At 37.4% G+C, this 24,513-nt stretch overlaps 1 protein-coding gene across 2 annotated transcripts in view; it reads left to right on the top strand.

Moving 5' to 3' along the window:
* Positions 1–24,180, top strand: part of LOC124555366 — a 234,138-nt gene extending 209,958 nt beyond the window's left edge. For both annotated transcript variants that reach the window (XM_047129256.1, XM_047129257.1), the window contains 5 exons: positions 2,695–2,864; positions 4,889–5,042; positions 5,196–5,343; positions 14,736–14,888; positions 23,060–24,180. In XM_047129256.1, the coding sequence (XP_046985212.1) occupies positions 2,695–2,864; positions 4,889–5,042; positions 5,196–5,343; positions 14,736–14,888; positions 23,060–23,176 (742 nt within the window). In that variant the 3' untranslated portion in view covers positions 23,177–24,180. The remainder of the gene's footprint in view (positions 1–2,694; positions 2,865–4,888; positions 5,043–5,195; positions 5,344–14,735; positions 14,889–23,059) is intronic.
* The last annotated feature ends 333 nt before the right edge of the window (positions 24,181–24,513 follow it).

The raw sequence follows: 24,513 nt of genomic DNA, 5'->3' as shown, positions 1-24,513 counted from the left end.
CATTGCACGTCATTACTAAATTCATCACAAAAGATACTGAAATTAGGAATTTGCAAGACAACAATAATGTGTGAATTGGATTTTCTATAAGTAGCAAAGAATGGAGAGTGGATGTTAAATGAACAACTGATAGATAAGGTGTAAAAGTGCCTAACAGCTACACATAGGTGACAGATATCCCATACACAATTGCAGAACCACCTTTCCATTGCCCCATGATGACAATATGGTGCAGAGTCACAGTCTTTCATCATGGTCTCTGTTGATTTGAGGAAATTCGCATCAGTACAAATCAAACTGATCCTGTCACTGTTATGAGTGTAGATTGTGTGTTGAGCACGATTCCCTCTTTGAGAAATGCTTCCACATATTAAATCTCCTATCAGTCAATTGCTACAGTCAAAATTTTACAATAACTGTGTCCTCGGTCACACTCTCCATCAACAGTAGTCTCCAATGTCTTCGCATGTTACACTTTGTGACTGTAGCATTTGGTTGTGGGGGTACTTGACGTGGCAGATACATAGACATTAACCATGTAGATGTAAGCAGCTAGGCATAGTATGTCAGGAATAACAACTGAAATCCAGTATGTACAAAATGTACTGCCGAATGTGATGGTTGTTTTGATGTTTAATGGCCACCCCACAATGAACATTTTAATCTTAAGTCAATTGTGAACACCACTATACCAAAATCCAGAATACTGACTTAACTGAAAGATCACCTGCCAACAAAAAATAGCTTTTCTGACAGTGACCTGGTTCACTCTTAAACAAGACCTCCTCTCTTTCAGTGCATTCCTGCAAAAACTACATAATGCTATGGAAAATAATTGTTGAGCAAGTGAGATCTAATTTGGTTACTTTCAGTCCTCTAATAGTTTGTGCAGTCACTGCATGGAATTCCATAGATCATAGTAGTCTGGGCTATTGCTGTTTGTAATTGCAACATGATAGGTAGCAAAATGGTTGAGGTACTTGACTCCCATTCAGAAGGATGGTGGTTAAAATCACCATCTAACCACCATGATTTTGTTTTTACGTGGTTTCCTTCAATCACTTAAGGCCAATATTAGAACACTTCCTCTGAAAATAACATGGTCAGCTTCCTGTAGCATCCTTCTACAGTCCAATTTTGTGCTCTACCTGTATGAAACACTATGAAACACTATACACTAATCTATATCCCTTCCTTTCACATTAAAGTAGAAGGAGGGAGGGGGGGGGGGGGGGGGAGTGGTAGGTGCTGAAATCACCATCTGATTATATGAATTTAGATTTTGTGTGATTTCATTGAATCAATTAAGCCTAAAGCTAAGATGGTTACTTTGAATAGAATATGCTTGATTTTCTTTGCCATTGTTACTGAATTTGAGATTGTGCTCCATTTATTCTATACAAGTGCACTCATCAGGAAGAAGTTATTCGCAGTACTCTTTAGGAAATGTAGAAGACTTAAGAAGGCAGTTTAATATATCCTGTTGTTGATGATGTAGTATTAGCAACAAGTAACAGAAGTTTTTATAGGCAATGAAAACTAGCAGGAAAATGAGCAATGAGACTCCAAGGCAGAAGTGGTGCCAATGCTGATTATGAAATGGAGTTTGAGTGTTGCTTGTGTGTATGATACCCTGACCAAAGAGTGTTACTGGAAGACACAAACAAAATTCACAGAATAGCTGTACAGTTTACTATGAGAGTGTACAGTCAGCATGAGCGTATCACAGAAGTACTCAAATATGTTAAGAGAAAGGATGTGCACTCCTGAAATTCTGAGGACAGATACAGTAAACTGTGTTGGGAAACCTACCACTGTCTTCCACCTAGAGCTCATTTAATTATTGTAGTGCATCATCTGTTACTAATACAGTTGGTGGGAAGAGGACAAAGATTGGGAACTGACAGTAGCATACTATTAATAGTCCACCAACCACAGTACCTTGTATAGCTGCTTGGAAAGTAGAAATGTGGATGCAGAGGTAACATGAACTTAGAGTTTGAATGCACCATGACACAGAGTGCCAGATTATCTAAGCATGCAATTTATGAATTTACAAAGTTGCACATACCTTTAAAACTCCTTGATACAAGCCAAAACATCATTATGTGACATATTCTGCTAAAGGCATTCCCAACCATCAAGATACGAAGGTAGTTTTCTGTAGCTAATATAAGGTTGTGAGAATTATGTCAGGAGAAACTGACAACTCATACCAATTAATATGATATCCATATTCATTCTTGACAATACAGATATGAAACATCTTTTAAAATCTTACATTACTGTCATTCACACTACACAGTTACACTTCAGACACACCATCCATAACTCATAATGAGAACAACCAAATGAGCAATAGTATGACCCTCCCTAGGCAAAAGAGTATAATTCCCATGTTACTCCTAACAACCATTAATGAACATAGTAGTGACTTGTAATATTTCTTCTCACTGGGTGAAGTACATGCAAACATAATTTGAAAGTACTGATGAGCATTTCAAGCAGTGGCATCATCATTGATATTAAGACACTGGAGCATCAATGCTTACAAATAGAATCTTTTCAACAAACATGTTCAATGGTGAAATCACATATTTCTCATAGGGCAGGCTTATCAGCTGAATGATTGAACATTGGTATCTGTTGTGGCCTAGTGTGGACTGAGGAGAAATTTATGTCTTTTTTTTTCAGATATGCTGAGTACATTACTGTGCCTGAGCTGAAATATTTGGTGAAGATTCCTGAGAGCATACCATTAAGTGTCGCTGCAATGCTTCCTACAGGAGCACTTTTAGCAATGAATACTGTGACATCAGCACACCAGTATGTTGAAAGTATATTGCAGAAACGCGATGAAAATGGTATGCTCTGTGTTTATATTACTATTACTCCCAAAATACACTGTATTCCGTAAATTAAATAGATAAATTGCTATTACATTAAAATCCATCAAAGATGATGAAAATTATAATTTTTATTCTGTATGATTGCTCTTATCTCTTTCAAGAATTGGATCTGAATGTAGTTGGAAATTTTTATCTGCAATTTTCTCTGCAAAGTTTTTAGAACTTTAATCACTTTTTGTTTTATGGTGAAGAAATTGGTGGGAATTACTTTTCAAATTTTCTTGTAAATATGTGTGTGGAAGACAGAAATGCCACTCACCACTTACTACAGAATTTAATTTTTTTTGCAAGTCATACATAAAGCTGTGAGAAACTTTGTTGTCTTAACAATTCGGCATCAATGCAAGCAAATGGGATACAGTAGCCTAAACAACTTTAGTTAGCAAGCATGAATAGTGTTCATGTCACAGTGATGGTATTTGTGGGCAGGGAAGTTTTAAATCCCCTTCCATCCATCCTGATGTGGATTTTGTATAGTTTACTTATATTACATGACATGAGTGATACATTCAGGAAGGGCATGGACAATTTCCTCCAGTGTATTATCTAAATGAGCTAGTGCTCTGTCTGTGATGTCCTTGATCTTGATGGAGTATTAAAACTAACCTAGCTACCTAATAGCTAAACAATACAGACTAATCAGAAAGGTATAGAAAACAACAGGTAAGTGTGGCAAATGAACTCTGAAGACATTTAACAGCTAAGTTCCAAATTGTCTGTGAATATATAATTTGCCATACATTTCCAGAATAGGATTGTGGCTTCTTTATTAGAAAAATAAAAACAAAGAAAAAACAGCTTTTGACATGTCCATCCTTGAGAGGTATGGAATTTACAGTAGCTTCTGTATCAAAACCAAAAGCTGAAAACTTCAAAATTCATGGGCAGAGCTTGTGTCACTGGCATTAACAGTAGAGTATGACATCAAAGTGATAATAATACGTTGGCATCACTCTATCCACACCCAATTTCATATTGCCACTGCACATTATCAAATACATTGAGAAATCGGTGGAAAAATAAGTGCTACGGTCTGTTGTGTATTTCACAGAGATTTGAACAACAGATGTTAATCATTTTTGAGATCAGGATTTTGAGTTCAAGACATCACTGGACAGTGGTGACAGATGTGTACTCTTTGTATCAGCACAAACTGTGTGCAGAAATGAGACAGAGGTTTTAGAACAAATGTTAGATAATTGTCACAAAATAAATGAAGAAACAGGATAAAGAGATAAATAAAGAAAATGGGGAAAAGGAAAAAGTACAGTAGCATTATTGTACTCTAAGCAAAAAGACAAAGATAATGCATTGTTCATCAATGAAGTTGGCTTGGTTGCACTGGTATCTGACAATTGAAGGATGACAACAATTGCTTCACAGCCAGGAGATGCCCTGTTGGGATAGGTAATTAATCAGTCTCTCACCCATGGTGGTCTGCACTTAATTGGCTCCAAACACTGTATCTGTGGCAATGCTTTGCTTCTGACATGCCTGCTGCACTTGAAATTTTATAATGCATCTTAAATGTAGCTGTTGAGTTGGAAGGTAGAGAGTATTTGGTCATCCATTAAATAAATAATTTCAGAAAATTAATTGGAGACAGTGTGTAATGAAACACACTAGTCAAATCACAGTTGCATTCAGAACCTAAAAACTGTCTGCTGAATGAGGCTAATCCCTGTATTAAATGTCGAAAAAACCTATCTGATGACTGATGAGTGACTGAGATTCCCCAACTGACTGACCTCACCAAAGTGAGCCTTTTTTTGCTGTAGGCAACTGCATGTTCAATATATTTTCCAGCTCAGCACAAGTGTTACATTAATTATGGATTTAAAAAATACTGAAATGAACTAAATTTAATTCCACAAGAGTAGGGCATATAAGAAGATGAATTATACTCAGTAAATAATATTATCTTGTGAATATTGATTTCATGGGAAACATACTCTCTATGGACATCTGCTTTGTTACAGGAAAGTGCAAGATGCTCATTGTGGGAACGGGAGGACTTGCCTTGTGGGCAATGCGTATTGCATCATATAAGTACAGTAGCACAAAGGACAGAGTTCAACTAACAGTTGCTTCTCTCAAGGATGAAGGCTTTGTTTTGGCAAAGGAACGTGAAAGGTATATTGTTCAGTATAAATATATTGTTCCTCCAATATGTCAGACTTACATTATTCATGAAAATTGGTTATCATTTAAAAATTTCATTTGACAATCAAATCTAATTTCCAAAATAGGATTAATTAGAACATTATTTCTTTCAAACACCAACAGGGTTAATGTTGTGCAGTGGAATGAAGACCTTTATGAAAAGCAGTTAATTGAACGTACAAAGGATGCTTGTGAAGGAGAGGTTGATATTGTGATTGACTTTGGAACAACATCCAGAAGTCTTCATCGATCATTACAGTGCCTTGCAAAGGTAAGCAATAAATACTCACCAGTGAAATTTTTTTAATGAAAAATTGTTAATTTTAGCTGCATACATCCGTGAAATCTATGGGATTTGGAAAGAATTGAAAGAAATGCAATACAATACAATGATTAAAATTAATAAAATGGTATAACGATATTGGTATGCATGTATTGTAATTTAATTAATAAATTTTAATGATTCATCTTCAGCGGAGTATGAAAAATTCACCAACAGATAAATCCTTAATTCAGTCTTAAACTCCACTACATTACCTACAAGATTCTGACTTTTTACTTTCCTTTGTGTGCAAAAAACATTTCTCGTCATAACCCATGTGGTCCAACAATATAGTTCTGCCTTACAATTAAATTACCCCACAGCTCTTAATGAAAATACTTATTAGGCAATTCTATGTCCACTTCATTCATCACTATGTGCATAAAACTGCATTACTTAGATTCAGCCACCTCATTTCTACCTGCAGTACATATTAAATTGTCGTAACTCACACCTCACTAAAAAGAGACTTGTAGCTCTATGACTGTAACTCTGAAAACTTCACACATCTGACCAATAGACTAGACGATAAAAAGTCTCTTTGTGTCCCCACCTAACTTTGGTGTCCCCCAATTAACTGTCTACTGGCATCCATAAATCTTGAATATCTGCTGAGAAAAGACTCTGTATAATAGATAACAAATATGAGAGTCAAACTGTCATACCAAATCAAAAGGATCTGTATTCTATCAGAAGTACTGTACTGAATTTGGTCTTGTGACACTTCATTTCCCCTGAACTATGAATTGATATTTTCAAGTATTTTGCAAGCTGCCCTTTAAGTAAAAGGACTGCAAATATTTTTGGATTTCTATACTTTTATAACCTGCAAAAATTACTCAAATTGCATCATGTGGTACTGTAAGTGGGAGATCATTAAATTATATTAGAAATAATTAAAGATCCAAGACAGAATCACATAGTACACCATGACTTGTGGCTTCAAATTTAAGCACATATTGCTAAACAATGGATGTAGAAAGGGCACATGTGGATATCAGTCATACAGGTAAAACAAGAACTATGAATATGCTGTATTAGCTGTTCTATGACATTTTTACTTTTGCATTTAGATGCCACAGGTAATATAAACAAAAGCTAGAACCAAATCTAAAATTTCTCAGTGGTAAAAATTTTTGATATGTTGGTTCTAATATGTATTCTACCAAGGTCAATATGGCCCATTCAGCTGACAGTCCTGTTCAGAATCTAAATTGTTTATCCGAATTAAATATTTATAGATTGGACTGTACATAAAAACAAATTTGTGCTGACAACAATGAAAGGGGTAGTAGTTCTTTACAACTGTTTTATCTCATTTTTTTGGAAGTGGCTGGACAACAGTGTGTATACATTAAGGTGACAAGGTCATGGGATACATCCTAATATTGTGTCAGACCTCCTTTTGCACAGCATAATGCAGCAACTTGATGTGGTATGGTCTCCACAAGTTGTTGGCAGTCCTCCACAGAAATATTGAGCCATGCTGCCTCTGTAGCCATCCATAATTCCGAAAGTGTTGCCAGTGGAGGGCTTTGTGCATGAACTGACTTCTTGATTATGTCCATAAACATTCAATGGGATTCATGTTGGGTGATCTGGGTGGACAATCATTTGCTCAAATTGTCCAGAATGTTCTTCAAACTTAAAGTTAAATTATCTACAACCATGTAGAGAAGCCATTGAAATTTATGAGCGTCAGGATAATTTTAATGGGAAAGAGGAGGCAATGAAGCTTAGCGACATATGGACAGTAGCTTTGCAGAATCGCTAGACAATTTTATCTTTGACAAAATAACAATTGATAGTTGAGTTTTATCTTTGACAAGGATTATCTCTGATCATCATGTGTTACTTTGCCCATGACCCCTTTTCTAAACTATATATGTCACTCTTGGACATCCAACTGGTCAGTCGGCAAGACTCAGTGGACAAGTGCCTCTGAGGATGTCCAGTGCAGTCCCAGATGAAAGTTAGATAAATAGATAGGTAAATCATTTACATTTAAGAATTTGGGAACTATCTGAAGAGAAGGCATTTCCATATTAAAGAGGGTCCAGCCATTTTTAAGCTGATTAGTTCTTTTGTTAGAAGTGACACAAAAAGAACATTTACTTAATATTGGAAGTCCTAATCTATGGTGTGTTATATCTGCAAAAGTCAGCACTGAAACAAAATATCATCTTAGAAGTGAACAACAAAATATACCACAGGATTTACTTGAATCACTGAAAAATGTAAAGAATTTTAGTATGAAACCAGTCATTATATTCAGTTTCAACAAATTGCTCACCCACAAATGTTGCAAGACATCTACATCAACCAGAAAATAGCTAAACACTCTGTAATGTGGGGAAAACCCTATAAAAATTGATCCAGGACATTGTGGAGAAACATTCATCCAGGCTGGCAGGCATTTTGTTCTGCATTTGTTAAAGATCCATGCATCATGTTTTAAAATCCATGAGAACTGGTTATTTAAATTTCTGTTTTAAAGTAATTTTCCCTGTAATGTTGTGATCTAAAAGAAGGAAATCATATTCTGTATTTTGTTCAGTATTAATGCATCTAGTGAAAAAGAAACACATGCCAACCTCTCTGTATCTGTACACACTGTATTAGCCACACTTTTAAAAGGCATGCTGTGTAAGGATTGGCATAACCATCTTGCACAATAACCTGTTCATGTTCCTTCTGGCATAACTGTGTAAGCGAAGTGGAGATTCATATTCCCTCTCTTTAGTTTGCTGACAGACTATAACTATAGGATACACTACTTAGGTAGAGATTCATTCTTGCACTATGAATGTCAGTAAAGGTTTGATCTGAAACTTGTCTGGCAAATGGTTGATATGAGATATGCTAAGAGATACAGTATTAAGCCAAAGCACGTGTGGAGCTCCGCATTCCCTTTCAGAGTAAATTCATGTAGCTGTCTATTAAATTCAACTTATTATTACTACTGAAATGCTTCAGTGTGTCATCCAGATAAGATGGTGCAGGGGTTATGACATTGGACTAATATTCAAATAGCAGAATTAAAGTCTCCTTTGGTCCATCTGTGCCTAGATTTTCTATGTTTTCCCATATTGTTCCAGATGAATATCAAAATTTTTCTTTAAACAGGCTTCAGTTACCTCCTTTGCCCATTTCTCTCCAATTATTAGTCGGCCTCCTAATAACCACAATGCCAATGGCAGTTTAAACTTTTAGTTTCCTTCTTCATTGATTCTGATTTGCTGCCAGAAGATTCTTAAACACAGTCCTATGAAGACCATCTACCATCTATATGAATCATCACTGAAAAAAAAAAAAAAAGAAGAAGAAGGCACTCCATCTTCAGGCCATGAGGGGCTTACCAAGACCATCCGACCACCGTGTCATTCTCGGTGGAGGATGCAGATAGGAGGGGTGTGGGGTCAGCACACCGCTCTCCTGGTCGTAAGATGGTATTCTTGACTGAAGCCGCTACTGTTCACTCGAGTAGCTCCTTAATTGGCATGACGAGGCTGAATGCACCCCGAAAAATGGCAACAGTGCATGGCGGCCTGGGTGGTCACCCATCCAAGTGCCGACCACGCCCGACAGCACTTAACTTCGGTGATCTCACAGGAACCGGTGGAACCAAGGCGGCAAGCTGTTGCCATGAATCATCATTTAGCCACACAAAATTATTATTATTATTATTATTATTATTATTATTATTATTATTATTCTAACATCCTTCTACAGCCATATGCAGTTGGTTAAGTCATCACAGTCTTCTCCTTTCTCACATTGTTTATGTCATTTACATATCTGATTTCCTTGTCTTGTTGATATCTTGACATCCCTACCATCAAGGGATTTGTACTTTATGAATTGCTGCAGACTACTTATTAATGCAATGTGTAGAATAAATCTTGCAAGAAACTGTTTCTCTGATCTGTATCTGAAAATAACAGTGTTTGTTTACTTTGAAGTATGGCTCACACTGAGCGTAACAGTTGATAGCTCATATCATACTCATGTTGGGAATGATTGCAGTCGTACACAAAAGCATCTTTCAATCTGGGATTCACAACAGCTCCTTACATATTACTGCTATTTTTTATGCCTCATTCTGATTTTACTAACAACCGAAGTTTTTTATGGTCCACTGTTAGCACACTACTCAGCTTCGAGATGGTTATGTTCAATTATTGGGATGTTTGTGGACTAGAGTGGATAAATCAAATCAAGTGATTTCTTTTTATCCTGTCAGGAGACAGTAATTAAAATGGTGGGAAAAAGTGTCCATTTGCATGACATTGGCATCAGTAAACTCCTGGTATTTTATCAAAGAGGCAAGAAATATGAGCAAGTGAAAAAGTTTTTTGTCTCCCACATTCTTGTAGAGTTAGGAAATTAATTTGCACGATACACAATAAATGACCAGAAACCTTTGCACCTCCAAGTCTAACTACATGCAGAATTACATACAATTTATTTTTGAAAAGAATAAAATAACCATCACCACTTGTCTGCAAAGTGTGTGCCAGTGGCTGTGAGAAGCCAAAAGGGAAAGTGTGCAGAGAACAAACAAACATCCTTGCAGTGTCCAGATTGTGATGTCACCTTTTGTATACCTGAGTATTTTAAAATGTACCATATTAATGCAATATTATGAAAAGGGTAGGTTACTACTCATTATATAGAGGAGATGTGGAGTTACAGAAAGGCACAACAAAAAGACTGCTAAACATGCAAGCTTTTGGCCAAAAGGCATTCTTCTAAAGTAGAAACACACACGTGTGCATGTGCCCCCATGACCACTGTCTCTGGCCACTGAGACTGGATTTGAAGCAGCTGCGCATGATGGGAGAAGCAATCTGGATGGTGGAGGTAAGGAGGAGACTGGGATAGGGATGGGGAACAATAGTGGGGCAGGGGTTGGGGACAGTAAATTGCTACTTGTGGGAGCATGCAGGGATGTGGTGGGGACAGGGTAGGGCAGCTAGGTGCAGTCAAGAGTGTACATGGAAGGGGGGGGGGGGAGGGGGATGGAAAGGGAGAAAAGTAGAGAAAGAGAAAAAGACTGGATGTGCATTGGTGGACTAGAACGCTGCATAGCTGTGTAGTGCTAGAGCAGGAGAAGGGAAGAACATAGTTGGGTGAAGGATGGGGACCAACGAAGGTTAAGGCTGGGGTGGGGTCGGGTGGGTGGGGAGGTTATGGGAACATAGGATATATTCCAGGGAGAGTTCCCTTCTCTGCAGTTCAGAAATTGTGCTTTTTTGAATTGCCCAGATGGGGTCTCTCCCTGCAATATATCCTGTGTTCCCATAATCCCACTGATCACAGTCTTCGTTAGTCACCAATGAAAGCTCACATATTTAGCAGTCATTTTGTTGCACATGTCTATGACTCAATATCTTCTCTAGATGGTGAGTAGCAATCTATCCTTATCATAATACTGTCATTATTCCATACTGGATTTTCCATATTAATGCAAATTATATACACAATTGATTTGTGCAAGGCCTTTCAAAAAATATTTCATATGTCTCTTGTCTGAATATATTATAAACATGTTACTAAAATTTATATACACACACTCACACAAACACAACTCCCTAAAATTTGTTAGACAATGTTTAAAAGTTTCAGATAATGCCTAGTTCAAATTTATTGCTTTCACTGTTACAAGGCTAGGGCTCTAAAAATATATAATAGTTCAGTCCAGCTGCCAAAACTTTGAGATCAGTCTCAGATGAAATACAGGGTTATTACAAACGATTGAAGCGATTTCACAGCTCCACAATAACTTTATTATTTGAGATATTTTCACAATGCTTTGCACACACATACAAAAACTCAAAAAGTGTTTTTAGGCATTCACAAATGTTCGATATGTGCCCCTTTAGTGATTCGGCAGACATCAAGCTGATAATCAAGTTCCTCCCACTCTTGGCGCAGCATGTCCCCATCAATGAGTTCGAAAGCATCGTTGATGCGAGCTCGCAGTTCTGGCACATTTCTTGGTAGAGGAGGTTTAAACACTGAATCTTTCACATAACCCCACAGAAAGAAATTGCATGGGGTTAAGTCGGGAGAGCATGGAGGCCATGACATGGATTGTTGATCATGATCTCCACCACGACCGATCCATCGGTTTTCCAATCTCCTGTTTAAGAAATGCTTCTGCTTTAGCCTTTTCTGTAAGATTTTCCAAACCATCGGCTGTGGTACGTTTAACTCCCTGCTTGCTTTATTCGTCGACTTCCGCCTGCTATGCATGAAACTTGCCCGCACGCGTTCAACCGTTTCTTCGCTCACTTCCCCTTACAGAGGCATCCAGAAGCTTTAAACTGCACATACCATCGCCAAATGGAGTTAGCAGCTGGTGGTTCTTTGTTGAACTTCGTCCTGAAGTGTCGTTGCACTGTTATGACTGACTGATGTGAGTGCATTTCAAGCACGACATACGCTTTCTCGGCTCCTGTCACCATTTTGTCTCACTGCGCTCTCGAGCGCTCTGGCAGCAGAAACCTGAAGTGCGGCTTCAGCCGAACAAAACTTTATGAGTTTTTCTATGTATCTGTAGTGTGTCGTGACCATATGTCAATGAATGGAGCTACAGTGAATTTATGAAATCGCTTCAATCATTTGTAATAGCCCTGTACATAAGTTACTTAAAACTATACTTTAATTATACCACATGCCAGCTGAACGGTCCTGTCTAGCAATTGTCAATAGTTTCACTTTTGAGAAATATGTGTGCCTAATTTCATTGTGAATATTAAATTAGTTTCTTCCCAAGACTGCTGTTTGCAAGCAAAATGTGTTACCAGAGAATAAATCTGCAGAATATATGTAAAACATACTTTTAAAGTTACCTTCCACATAGTTTTCTGCTTCTGATGTGTTCAAATTAAAAGTACAGAAACAACTTCTCATACTACAGTAAAATCAAGACTGTAAGTGAACTTAGTTTAAGTATGTTTCCATACAATCGTCACTGCAGATAACTGTGAAGCTTGATTCCACTGTTTTTATTGCTGGATAATGTTTTTGCCAACAACTGGTTTCACATTACTGTGTACTGCCCTCAAGGAGCAGTTTTCTTTTTCATGGAATGCTTTGTAATAACTTTGCGATGCACAACTGTGTACTTTCTACCGCAAAGTCGAGAGGAGTATAATACAAAAACAACAGAAGTGATTAAAGCACTGTGTGGCATAATAGCATCTCATCTAACTAAAATAATCGACCAATCTTTTGAACAAAAGCTTTCCTGATGCATTGAAGTATGCTGAAGTGAGACTTCTGTTCAAGTAAGGGTTGAGGGAAGATGTGGAAAACTATCACCCTATTTCTATTCTTCCACTCCTCTAAAAAATGTTAAAGAAAATAGCTGCAAAACCAGATAAAAAATGTTACTGTAAAGACTGATATTATTATAAGTAACCAATTTGTATTTCAACCAGGAAAAAAAAACTCTGGATGCAGTGAATAACTTTGTTTAAAAGATATGAAAATCTTTGACTCAGAGAAGTAAAGTTGCAGGTACCTTCTGTGATCTTACAAAAACATTTGCCTCTGTGAACCATGCCTTGCTTATCTATAAATTAGACAAACATGGCATTAAGGGTAGTGCTTTGAATTAACTCACATCATACTTGGACAACAGAAAACAAAGGATAATTGTCACTTCCGGTGCCATTAATTATTATTCTAAATGGAGTACAGTATCACAAGCTGTACCTCAGTGCTCCAGTTTTGGGCCAATCCTGTTCCTATTTTATGTAAATGACTTACCCGTAAATATAAACTCCCCATGAGTTATGTTTGCAGATAATACTTCTGTTTTAATTGAAAATTGTGATGCAGAAAAAATTCCAAGCTCTGGGTACCCTAGAAAACTGGCTCCAGTTAAATGGGTTGAAATTGAACATTGCAAAGACCCACATGGTACATTTCAAAACCAAGCATTTGAAATCCGCAGAATTTAAAATACAACATAATGATCAGCTTATGGAAAAGCTAACATAATCGAATTCCTAGGACTAAATGTGGACAAGAACTTAAGCTAGAATGTACATATTGACTTCCTACCAAATAAACTAAGCAGTTCTGCATTTTTAGTGTAAATACTAGCAAATTCCACCAACTTCAGAACACAAAAAATAGCATGTCATAGTTATTTTGAAACTGACATTAGACTTGGTATAATTTTCTGGGGAATTCCAAATAGTGTATCTTTAATATTGAAACTGCAAAGAAAATTATCAGATACGTGTGTACTGCACTGCAAACAGGATCTTGTTGGCCATTATTTTGGCAACTATGAACCCTAACTGATCCCTCCACATACATAAATGAAATTATAATTTCCATGCACAGCAGAGAAAAATTATTTGAGAAGAATCATTTTAACCACCTATATAACTTGAGAACTAAAAATAATTGTATCCTACCGAAGTCTCAATTGGAATTATATGCATGGACTAATCAGCATATGGAGTTGACAATATGTAACAAGTTCAGGGGCAAAAATACATTTAATATGAAGTCGGAGATTCTAAAAACAGAGCTATAGCAAATTCTGTCAGAGAAACGCTATGATTCAATAAAAGAATTCATAGAGGATGAAATGATAAATGGGTAAATAAGTATTAGATTTTGTTGTATATATATATATATATATATATATATATATATATATATATATATATATATATATATACACAAGCAGACATGTGTGGATGGATATGTGTGTGTGTGTGTGCGAGTGTATACCCCTCCTTTTTTCCCCCTAAGGTAAGTCTTTCCGCTCCCGGGATTGGAATGACTCCTAACCCTCTCCCTTAAAACCCACATCCTTTTGTCTTTCCCTCTTTCCTGATGAGGCAACAGTTTGTTGCGAAAGCTTGAATTTTGTGTGTATGTTTGTGTTTGTTTGTGTGTCTGTCGACCTGCCAGCACTTTCATTTGGTAAGTCACATCATCTTTGTTTTTAGATATATTTTTCCTACGTGGAATATTTCCCTCTCTCTCTCTCTCTCTCTCTCTCTCTCTCTATCAAAATTGTATTATTATTATGATTCTGTTTGTTAACATCAGCTGTTCTATGTTTACAGTGAAATTTTATCATAATTTTGACATGTCTTCTATACCTGAATCAAATGATTTAGATTATGTATGTTATGAGACTAATAAACCACAATTCACATCAGGCAGCAGAAAACTTGTTTATATTTGATCATTCAAAGCAACTTTAGATCCACACTTAGAGAATTACTTTCTATAAACTCACTGATTACTAGCTAAGTAAACATTGGAAAAAGTGATAGAAACACTAATGGTTTCTAAAATTTCAGGGTGGTGTTGTGTTCATTAGTGCTGAAGTGGCAAGCAAGTTGCTGCCTAAGTTTAGTCGAAAAGCAGAAGAAAACCAACATACCATCAAGGCTGTTGACACAGGTTCAATTGAGCAACTCCAGGAACTTGTAAGATTAGTAGCTTGTGGAGAGGTAAGGAATAGGTCATAGAACTAGAAATTACAATTGCCGCCTACCTGCCTACCTCTGAGAAATTACCTATGTAGTAAAAAATACAAGGGGTTAAATCTCCTTCTCTCTCTCTCTCTCTCTCTCTCTCTCTCTCTCTCTCTCTCTCTCTCTCTCACACACACACACACACACACACACACACACACTACTAAATTTTTGTTTATACTCCTTCTTTATATTTTGCATACATTCCAATCTCAGTAATGCCAGAGTCAGGTAATTTTCTCTTTTTGGATGGATCTATTTGCAGTTACTCACTTACTCCTTGCAGATTTCATTGTATTTTTTGTGATTGTATTGAGTTTTCTTTTACACAGTACAATAAGGATAGGGACTGTGCTTGTTGTAAGCAGACACAAGGAGAATTGGCTGGGGTCCATAAACATACGGAGGCTGTGTTGGCCATGGTAGACAGGCTTCTGGTTACTGTTCAAAGCTGCAGCAACATCAGGGCACCAGTGATGATATCTGTGACACCTTTGGTGCTGTTGGAATCCCCTGGTGACCTGGTTGTAACTCTGTGTCTTACTATACACAACATCTGACCAGTTTGTCTTCACTTGAGAGTGAGTGGTGGAAAGTTGTGGGTTCACAGATAACTGGGTGGAAGACAAAAGAGAGAATGGGCCGTATGCCTGGCTACTTAGGCCTTAGTATCAGGTACAAGGTGTTACCCAGTGTTGATAGTACTTCCTGAACCTACACAGGATGCCTCTCCTGTTGGGCCAGCAACTGATTTTCCCACCCAGTTTCGACAAGTGCAGAGGGTGGGTATGCTAATCATTGGGAGCTCCAACATTAAGTGGGTAATGGAGCCCCGCAGGAAATAGCAGGCTGGGTGGGAAAGAATGCCCATGTGCAATTTTTATGTTTGCTGGGAGTCATGTCTGAGACTTAGAAGAGGCTCTGCCAATAACTTTCAAGTGCACTGGGTGCAACCAGCTGCAAATAGTGGCACATGTAAGCAGAAGTTACAGCTGCTGCTTGGGTTCTTAGGCCATCCTCAATTCCTCAGTGGATGGCTGATTTGTTGAAGGTAACTAACATTGCATATTGAGTGTAGGCAAAGCTTGCTATTTGTAGCATTGTACATGGTCCTCTGGTTTGGAGCAGAGTGGAAGCTCTAAACAAAAGCCTCAGATGAGTCTGCAGTGATATCAGATATGAATTTCATGACCTCCACTGTCAGTATAGTTCTCTTAATAGGCCAGATTTGCACTACATGCAGGAAATGGCTGCTAGTGTAGCAGAGTATGTGTGGCATGCACGAGGGGGCTTTTTGAGTCAGAAAAAGCCTCTCTTGGGATCAGAGACAAATTGTCTGCCAAAATTGAAGATATGTTAGCCACGGTGTTCTCAGAGAATGCTCGTCCTCACAGATCAGATGAAGAAAAATTTAATATAATATTAGTAAACTGCAGGAGCATGCAAGGAAAGGTCCAAGAGTTAATATCACTTATTGAAGGTTATAACGCCCAGATCATATTACGAACTGAAAGTTGGCTGAAACCAGAAATGAATAGCAGTGAAATCCTAAGTTTAGATTGGAATCTTTTTTGTAAGGATAAGTTAGTCACCAATGGTGGCAGCATATTTACTGCAGTAAAGAATTCCATAGTATCTAGCAAGGGTATCACAGATTCCGAATGTCAATTAATATGAGTGAATTTAAGCATCAAAGTTTGGTCAAAAATGGTAATCGGACGTCTTTTTTAAACTGTCTGCATCAGGAGCTGTAGTGGCAGTGTGCTTCAGAGAGAACTTGCACAATATTGTTAACAACTCTACTGATCCTGCCATTTTAACAAGGCAACTTGCTGGGCATACTGGGTTGGGAGAGTCATACTATCTAAAGTGGTGTCAGAGACAGGGATTTGTGTGACATTATTCTGAATGTTTTGTCTGAAAATTACTTCAAGCAGGCACTTAGAGAATCAACTCGTGAAGGTATCAATTTGGATCTTCTAACAATAGACCTGAACTTATTGAATCAGTTATTATAGAGGAAGGTATCAGTGATTGTAAGGCTGTGATAGCAACTATGACTACAGGTATTATCTACATCTTCATCTACATCCATACTCCGCAAGCCACCTGACGGTGTGTGGTGGAGGGTACCTTGAATACCTCTATCAGCTTTCCCTTCTATTCCAGTCTTGTATTGTTCGTGGAAAGAAAGATTGTCGGTATGCCTCTGTGTGGGCTCTAATCTCTCTGATTTTATCCTCATGGAATGTTAAGAAAGGTAGGAAAATATTTTTTTTTAGAAAGAGTGACAGGATACTAATTGCAGAGTATCTGAGTAGTCAGCATCAAATATTCACTGCTGAAGATGAAGATGTGGAGCCCAAACAGAAAAAAATTCAAAAGCATCGTTCAGTATGCCATAGACAAGTATGATCTGAGCAAGGTTTTAATGGATGGGAAATACCCACCATGGTTTAATAGATGTGTTAGAAAACTGCTGTGTAAACAAAGAGAGCTTCATCATAGATTCAAGAGAAGTCAAAACCTAGCTGAATGGAGCAAAAGGAGAGCATAAGGAGAGCAATGAGAGAAGCATTCAATGACTTTGAAAGTAAGATTTTGTCAAATGATCTGACTAAAACTGCTAAGAGGTTTCAGTGTTACATAAAATCAATAATCAGTTCAAAATCCTTTATTCAGTCACTCAGTGACCTCACTAGCACTGAAATGGAAGATAACAGAGAGGAGGCTGAAGTACTAAACTTGGTTTTCTGAAATTGTCGCAGTGCAGAAGATTGTAACATGGTCCCTTCCTTCAGTCATTGGATGAATGTTGAAATGGCAGATACTCAGATAACCAATGGGAAAATAGAAAAGTAATTAAAATTGCTTAGATGTGAAAAGGCATCAGGACCAGAATAGATAACTGTAAGATTCTATGAAGATTGTGTGAAAGTACTTGCTCCTCTTCTAGCAGCAGTTTATTGTAGATTTCTGGAGTAATGGTTATACCTAGCAATTGGAAGAAAGCATAAGTCATTCTCATTTTCAGACCAACTAGTAGAAAGCTTCAGAAGCTCTTAAAGACAGTTTGCAAATGATGCAATTGTCTATAAGAAAGTAGCAATGCCAGAAGACAAAATGAAAGGTACCAACAGAGATGTGGAGGCATGTCAACTCCAGTGCCCTGGCCAGCTGTGCTGGATTTCTCGGTTGAGGTTCCATAGCACAAGCAGCCCAATTGAGGTGGTCCCACAGACTCCAGATTCAGGGGAGTTTGGTGGCCAGGTGAGTACTGAAAACTCATCGTTCTGCCCTTCAAACCACACACATGTGCATACACTGTGAGTTGCAGAATTACCTATACAGGACTGATGAATGATACAGGCTCTGTCAGTTGACCTGAACATAAATACACAGTTCTGTCACATTAATGCGACCACCTGTCAAAAGCCTGAATAACCACCTTTTGCAGTGTGGACAGGCAGGAAGAGAGTCAGTGAGGCACTGGAAGGTACCAACAGTGCAGTGTGTGACACATTGCATTGTTCTGCTGGTAGATGCCATCGTGCCAAGGAAAAACAAATTGCATGTAGGGGTGGACATGTTCCCCAAGGATAGATGCATACTTGTGTTGATCCATTGTGTCTTACAGAATGATGAGATCACCCACACAATGTCACGAAAATATTCCCCACACCATAACACTTCCTCCTCTGTTCTCGACCCTTCCGACAAGTGTTGCAGGCTGTTTGCTTTCAGACGTTTCACACTGTTCGCCCCAACAGCCAACTGTTTGCTGGAGCATTAAACATGATTCATTTGAAAATATCACCTGTCACCACTCAGTGGATGTCCAGTTGTGGTATTAGCATGCTAATTCCAGTCTTTGTCACAGTGAACAGCAGTTAGCATGTGTCTGTGGACCAGGTGCCCGCTGCGGAGCTCCATACACAGCAATGTTCACTCAATGGTCATTGAGGAGATGCTGTTGGTAGCCCCTTGGTTCTTCTGGGTGGTCAGTTGCTCAATAGTTGCATGTCTAATCATCTGTACACATCACCACAGCTGTCATTCACCCCTGTCATCTATAGCGCACATGGTGAACCGTAGTTGTCTCCGTGCCAGTTTTGAGTAGCACCATTTTGTCGTGTGTAGTATACTTTAACCATAGTGGTACATAAACAAGTTTACAAACTTGGCTATTTCAGAAATGCTTTCTCCCTTGGCCCAAAAGCCAGTCAGGTCTTGATATTATTTCGAAGTGGTGCAAAGATTGGCAACTTGGTTTAAATGGTCAGAATGTAAAACTGTGCAATTCATAAATTGAAAAAATTTAATATCCTATGACTACAATATCAGTGAGTCACTTTTGGAATTGGCCAACTCATACAAATACCTGGGCATAGCACTTTGTAGGAATATGAGCTGGAATGATCACCTAGGCTCAGTTGTGGGTAAAGCAGGTGGTAGTCTTTGGTTTATTGGTAGAATACTGGAAAGTGCAATCAGTGTACAAAGGAGATTGCTTACAAATCACTCATGTGACTGGCTCTAGAATATTGTTAAAGTGTATAGGAACCATACCAAATAGGACTAACAGGGGATACCGAACATATACAGAGAAGGGCAGCACGAATGGTGACAGGTTTGTTTGATCCATGGGAGAGTGTCACAGATATACTAAAGGAACTGAATTGGAACACTCTTTGATACAGATGTAAACTATCCTGAGAAATTCTTTTAACAAAGTTTCAAGACCCAGATTTAAATGACCACTCTAGAAATATACTACAATCCTCTACATATCGCTCGCATAGGGATTGTGAGGATAAGCTTCCCATGCTCCATACATGAGTGGAACAGGAAGAAACACTAATAACTGCTAGAATGGGACGTACTCTCTGCCAAGCACCTCATGGTGGTTTGCAGAGTATAGATGTAGATGTAGAAAAGGCAATGACCGTACCCTTTCGGACATTAGATATATTGCTCCATTTCTGCATTACAACAATGACTGTACTGTTTTTCTGTGTCTCTCGATGTGTTTTATATGGCCTCAGCTGCTAGTTATGCTGCCTGTGAATGGTTATTGCATATTGATGTTGAAATACGAGTAGGTGGTGGTCACACTAATGTGACCAGACCATCTAAATGTAACATTTTGCACACGTATAAGGACAGAAATCCACTACTGTACAATGACACTACCAATGAAAAATTGCTGGTAACAGTATCTACTGTAAAATATCTTGGGATAACTATCCAGAGCAACCTTAAGTGGCATGACCACATTAAACAAATAGTAAGAAAAGCAGCTGCCAGACTGAGATTCATAGTAGGAATTTTAAGGAAATGTAACTCATCTGCAGAGGAAGTGGCTTACATGGTGCTTATTCAACTGATTCTTGAGTACTTTTCATCAGTCTGGGATACTTATCAGGTAGGACTGATAGAAGAGACACAGAAGATCCAATGAAGAGCTGTGTGTTTTCACCACAGGATTATTTGGTCATCATGAGAGTGTTACAGAGAAACTAAAGGAATTCCATTGATAGACATTAAAAGAGTAGTGTTGTGTTCCACAGAGAGGTTTACTATTGAAATTATGAGAGATCACTTTCCAGAAAGAGTTGGACAACATATTTCTTCTGCCCACTTTCATCTCGTGAAATGACCATGACGAGAAAATTGAGTTACTACAGAGTTAATACAGAAGCTTACTGACAATTGTTCTTCCCACATGCCATTCATGAGTGGAACAGGGAAGGGGGGATCAGTTAGTGGTACTATAAGTACCCTCCACCACATACCATAGGTTGCTTGTGGTGTATGATGACGATGTAGATATAGATGCCTGTCAATTACCCAATGCCTCAAATATACATTGGGTAATTATGTTTACTCCTAGTATTATTTTTACTCTTTATGGAAAATGATCTCTCAAAACTTCAATAGTAAACATCTCTGTGTTGTACAACACTGCTCTTGTAATGTCTGCCACTGGTTTCTTTAGCATCTCTGTAACATTCTCATACTGACCAAATGATCCTGTGATGAAACATATGGCTCTTCATTGGATCTTGTGTACCTCTTCTACCAGTCCTACCTGGGAAAGATCTCAGATTGATGAAAAGAAGTCAAGAATCAGTTGAACAAGCACCCTGTAAGCCACTTCCTCCATGGATGAGCTACATTTCCTTAAGATTCTTCCTATGAGTCTTAAGCTGGCATTTGCTTTTCCTAGTATTTGTTTTACATGGTCATGCCACTTAAGGTTGCTCTGGATAGTTACCACTAGATATATTACATATTCATGTAATAAAGCCTCCCAAAATCATATAATTAACAACATAAAACTGTGAACTGTTGATTTTTGTTAATCAAATAAAAAGTCTATTAAAATATATCGGCTTCATCTATAAACAAACAGAAAATAACATTATTAAAACCATACCACACTCTAAAGTTATGCATGGTAATTACATTTTTTACACTAAACACTTGTATCAGATGAGCAACAGTTATAACTTTGAAAACATGTTGTATAGTGTAATAATATAACTGGCTTTTGCTTTTTGAAGGACTCTAACTGCTAAAGAAATGATATTTTTATGCTATTTTTAGGTTAAGCATTTAATGTTGAAATACTGTATACAGTCACTAAATGTTTATTATTATTATTTCTGTCACACATTTCAAAGATAAAATTCCAGTCTTTACAACTACAGCCCATTTTTTATACTTAAATTGAAGGTGTTCCAAGTGTTGTAGTGCAGTTTGTGTACATTGTAGGATGCTATAATATCATAGATATGTTCATTAATTGGTTCACTCATGGAGTATGCTGAAAAAATAATAATTCCACTTTTTGCCCCTTCCTGAAGATATGATGATGTAAGCACTTAGAATGTGACGTAGATGAAGGAAAAGGGGAGGAATAATTAAACATATGATGACAGTGATTCTGGCATGTTTACTAGGATATGATCACAAGTTCTAACATGTGTTCAATATGGTCTCAAGAGTCAGCAAGGTTCTCCACCCATTCACAGCATAGTCAACAGTTGCTTACAGCGTATCCAGTGTAAACAGAGTGATATGTCGCTGTATCCTATCCTTCAGATCAGGGAGAGTCTAGATACATCCCTGATAGACATGATCTTTCAGATATCCCCACAACTGGAAGTCAAATGGATTTAGGTCAGGGAGGACATCATAAAATTGCCTAGAGATGGCCAGTGGTCATGTCATGAAGAAAATCTTTCACCTGGCAAGTGACATGGGGTGTCACCTCATCTTGTTTGAAAATGGTGGTTTGCATGTTTGCAAAGATAGAATCAGGTAACACACAAGGAAGCCCTTATATTGTGTGGGCATCACTGTGCACCTAACAGGCCTGTGAGGTGTCATCACTATGAAGAAAAAACAGGAAACAGTGCACTTTCTCATTGCTTATAGTACCATATTTTCACATGGTGGCAGAAAATCAAACTATTATTTTTTTTTTTCAGCATACTCGATGAGTGCACCGGTTAATGAACATACCTACAATGTTTGATCATCTTGTTATGTAAATCACATGCACTGCAGCACTCAGAATACTATCAATTTTATTATAACCACCCAGGTATATCTACTAAGTTTTTCATCTATTTTCAGCAAGTGAATACTGTTCTGTTCTGTGCTGATTAAAATAAATTCCACATCATCACTTACTCTTTTAAAATTCAACATTTTTACATGTGCTGTTGGACTGCAGCAGATTTTCTATACAGAAGCTGAATATTCATTGTTTGAGAGATGGTAATAGAGTGAAATAGATTCTTAGCTAAAACACAAGGCACTCCTCTTAACACTTTCACACATCATGAACAAAAAAATTAACATTTGATAGTGGGCACAGTATGTTACTATTAGTTATTTAACTTATGTTCTTCAGTTACATATCAGTATTTTAATGTATGTAAAACATATAGGAATAACATTTATTTGCCTTTACTTAACTGTCTGAGACGAAATTAAATTGTCAGTATACTTAAGAAATGTTTATTTTGATAAACAATTTGAGAACCACCTCATGTCATCTCAGTAAACTTCATAATCTTTGATCTGCTATGTTGCTATTGAACTAATATTTAGTTTAATTTCATCTGAATTTACAGATTGAGCCTCCGCCACACACAGTCTTCCCTGCAGAAGAGGCCTGTGAAGTTATCAAGAAGCTGTGTCATGCTGAAATACAAGGTCGAGCAATATTGCAGTTTCATTCCAGGGATTAAGTAGTCCCAGCTTCAAGATCTGATTTACTGGGCTTTTTCCTTCCCAACACAATATATGATCAGTGTATGTAGAGCTTTGTCATCATTCATAGTTGTAAAAAATGTAGTAGTATGCTGCACAGTCTGGTTGTAACTCTTGTGATTTCACAGAAAATGTATTACAAAAGTGAGGAAAACCAAAAAACTAAAATTTTCATTCATTTGAAGAATATGTGACAAGAAAGTAAAAATCTCAATTGTCCATCCAGTGTGTGGTGTATGAATAAAAATGTAGGTCCTCCACTACTTTAGGAGTGAATGTTAGGGTAATGTCTACAAATTCTCATAAATTTTATTGTGCTGTATAACATTAAAAAATATGTTACTCACTGTCAGCATTGTAAGTTTAAAAATAATATATGTATTACATTTTTGTATTATTGTGTTTGTAATGTGAAATTAGTGTAGTATGAGCTGTGAAAATATTTGTAAATAGCACTCATTATTATTTCATTCTCATTCTGCAAGCATTATTACTTCAAATATTATTATGATGAAACTGATACCCACCTGTCTCCTTTTCAAATAGCTTATAACACTTTTTTAGTAGTCTCAATATGAAACAGAAAGACTGACTGATGCTGTTCAGCATTACAGGTTTTAAAAGGAAACCAAAAGATCTAACATATTTTTGCTTCAGGTATTTTTTCCATATCTAGACATGTAGTTATATTTTTTTTATATAACAATGAAATGTTCTGTATGCTTCATAATACATATAGGTCAGCAAAAGCACAAATGCTAACAAAATGTGTCCAAAAACAAGCAAGGAATTTTTTTACAAAATCCCTGAATAAATTTAAAATAATTTTGTTGGGATTATTTAATGGGTTGACAAAAAAGATAGTTGATACAAACTACTTGCAGCTGGAAAACATGAAGAGGAGACCGTAGTCACAAATGATGCAATGGAATGTTAATGTAGTACTATCAGAATTTAATAAAGTGTATTTATTATCTGTTGACTGAGTGTTTAATTAAAATACTGGTACCATATAATTCTGTTTTAGTTGGGCTGAAGAGAGATTTATTTCCACACAGTTTAGGTACAAACAAGGTCTAAACAACACCCTTCCCTCCCTTCCCTCACCTCACCCTACACACACACACACACACACACACACACACACACACACAGAGAGAGAGAGAGAGAGAGAGAGAGAGAGAGAGAGAGAGAGAGAAGAATTGTGATTAAAAAGTGACTATGCATCTTCAAATTCAAGGGAATAAATAGTGTTGCTGTAAAGATAATCCAGTGTTCTGAACACATCCAAGCCCGTGGTGCCATCTACAACATG

This window comes from Schistocerca americana, chromosome X (assembly GCF_021461395.2).
Source record: "Schistocerca americana isolate TAMUIC-IGC-003095 chromosome X, iqSchAmer2.1, whole genome shotgun sequence".
In the NCBI taxonomy this organism is placed as follows: domain Eukaryota; kingdom Metazoa; phylum Arthropoda; class Insecta; order Orthoptera; family Acrididae; genus Schistocerca; species Schistocerca americana.
This window is presented reverse-complemented; position numbering and strand designations above follow the sequence as displayed.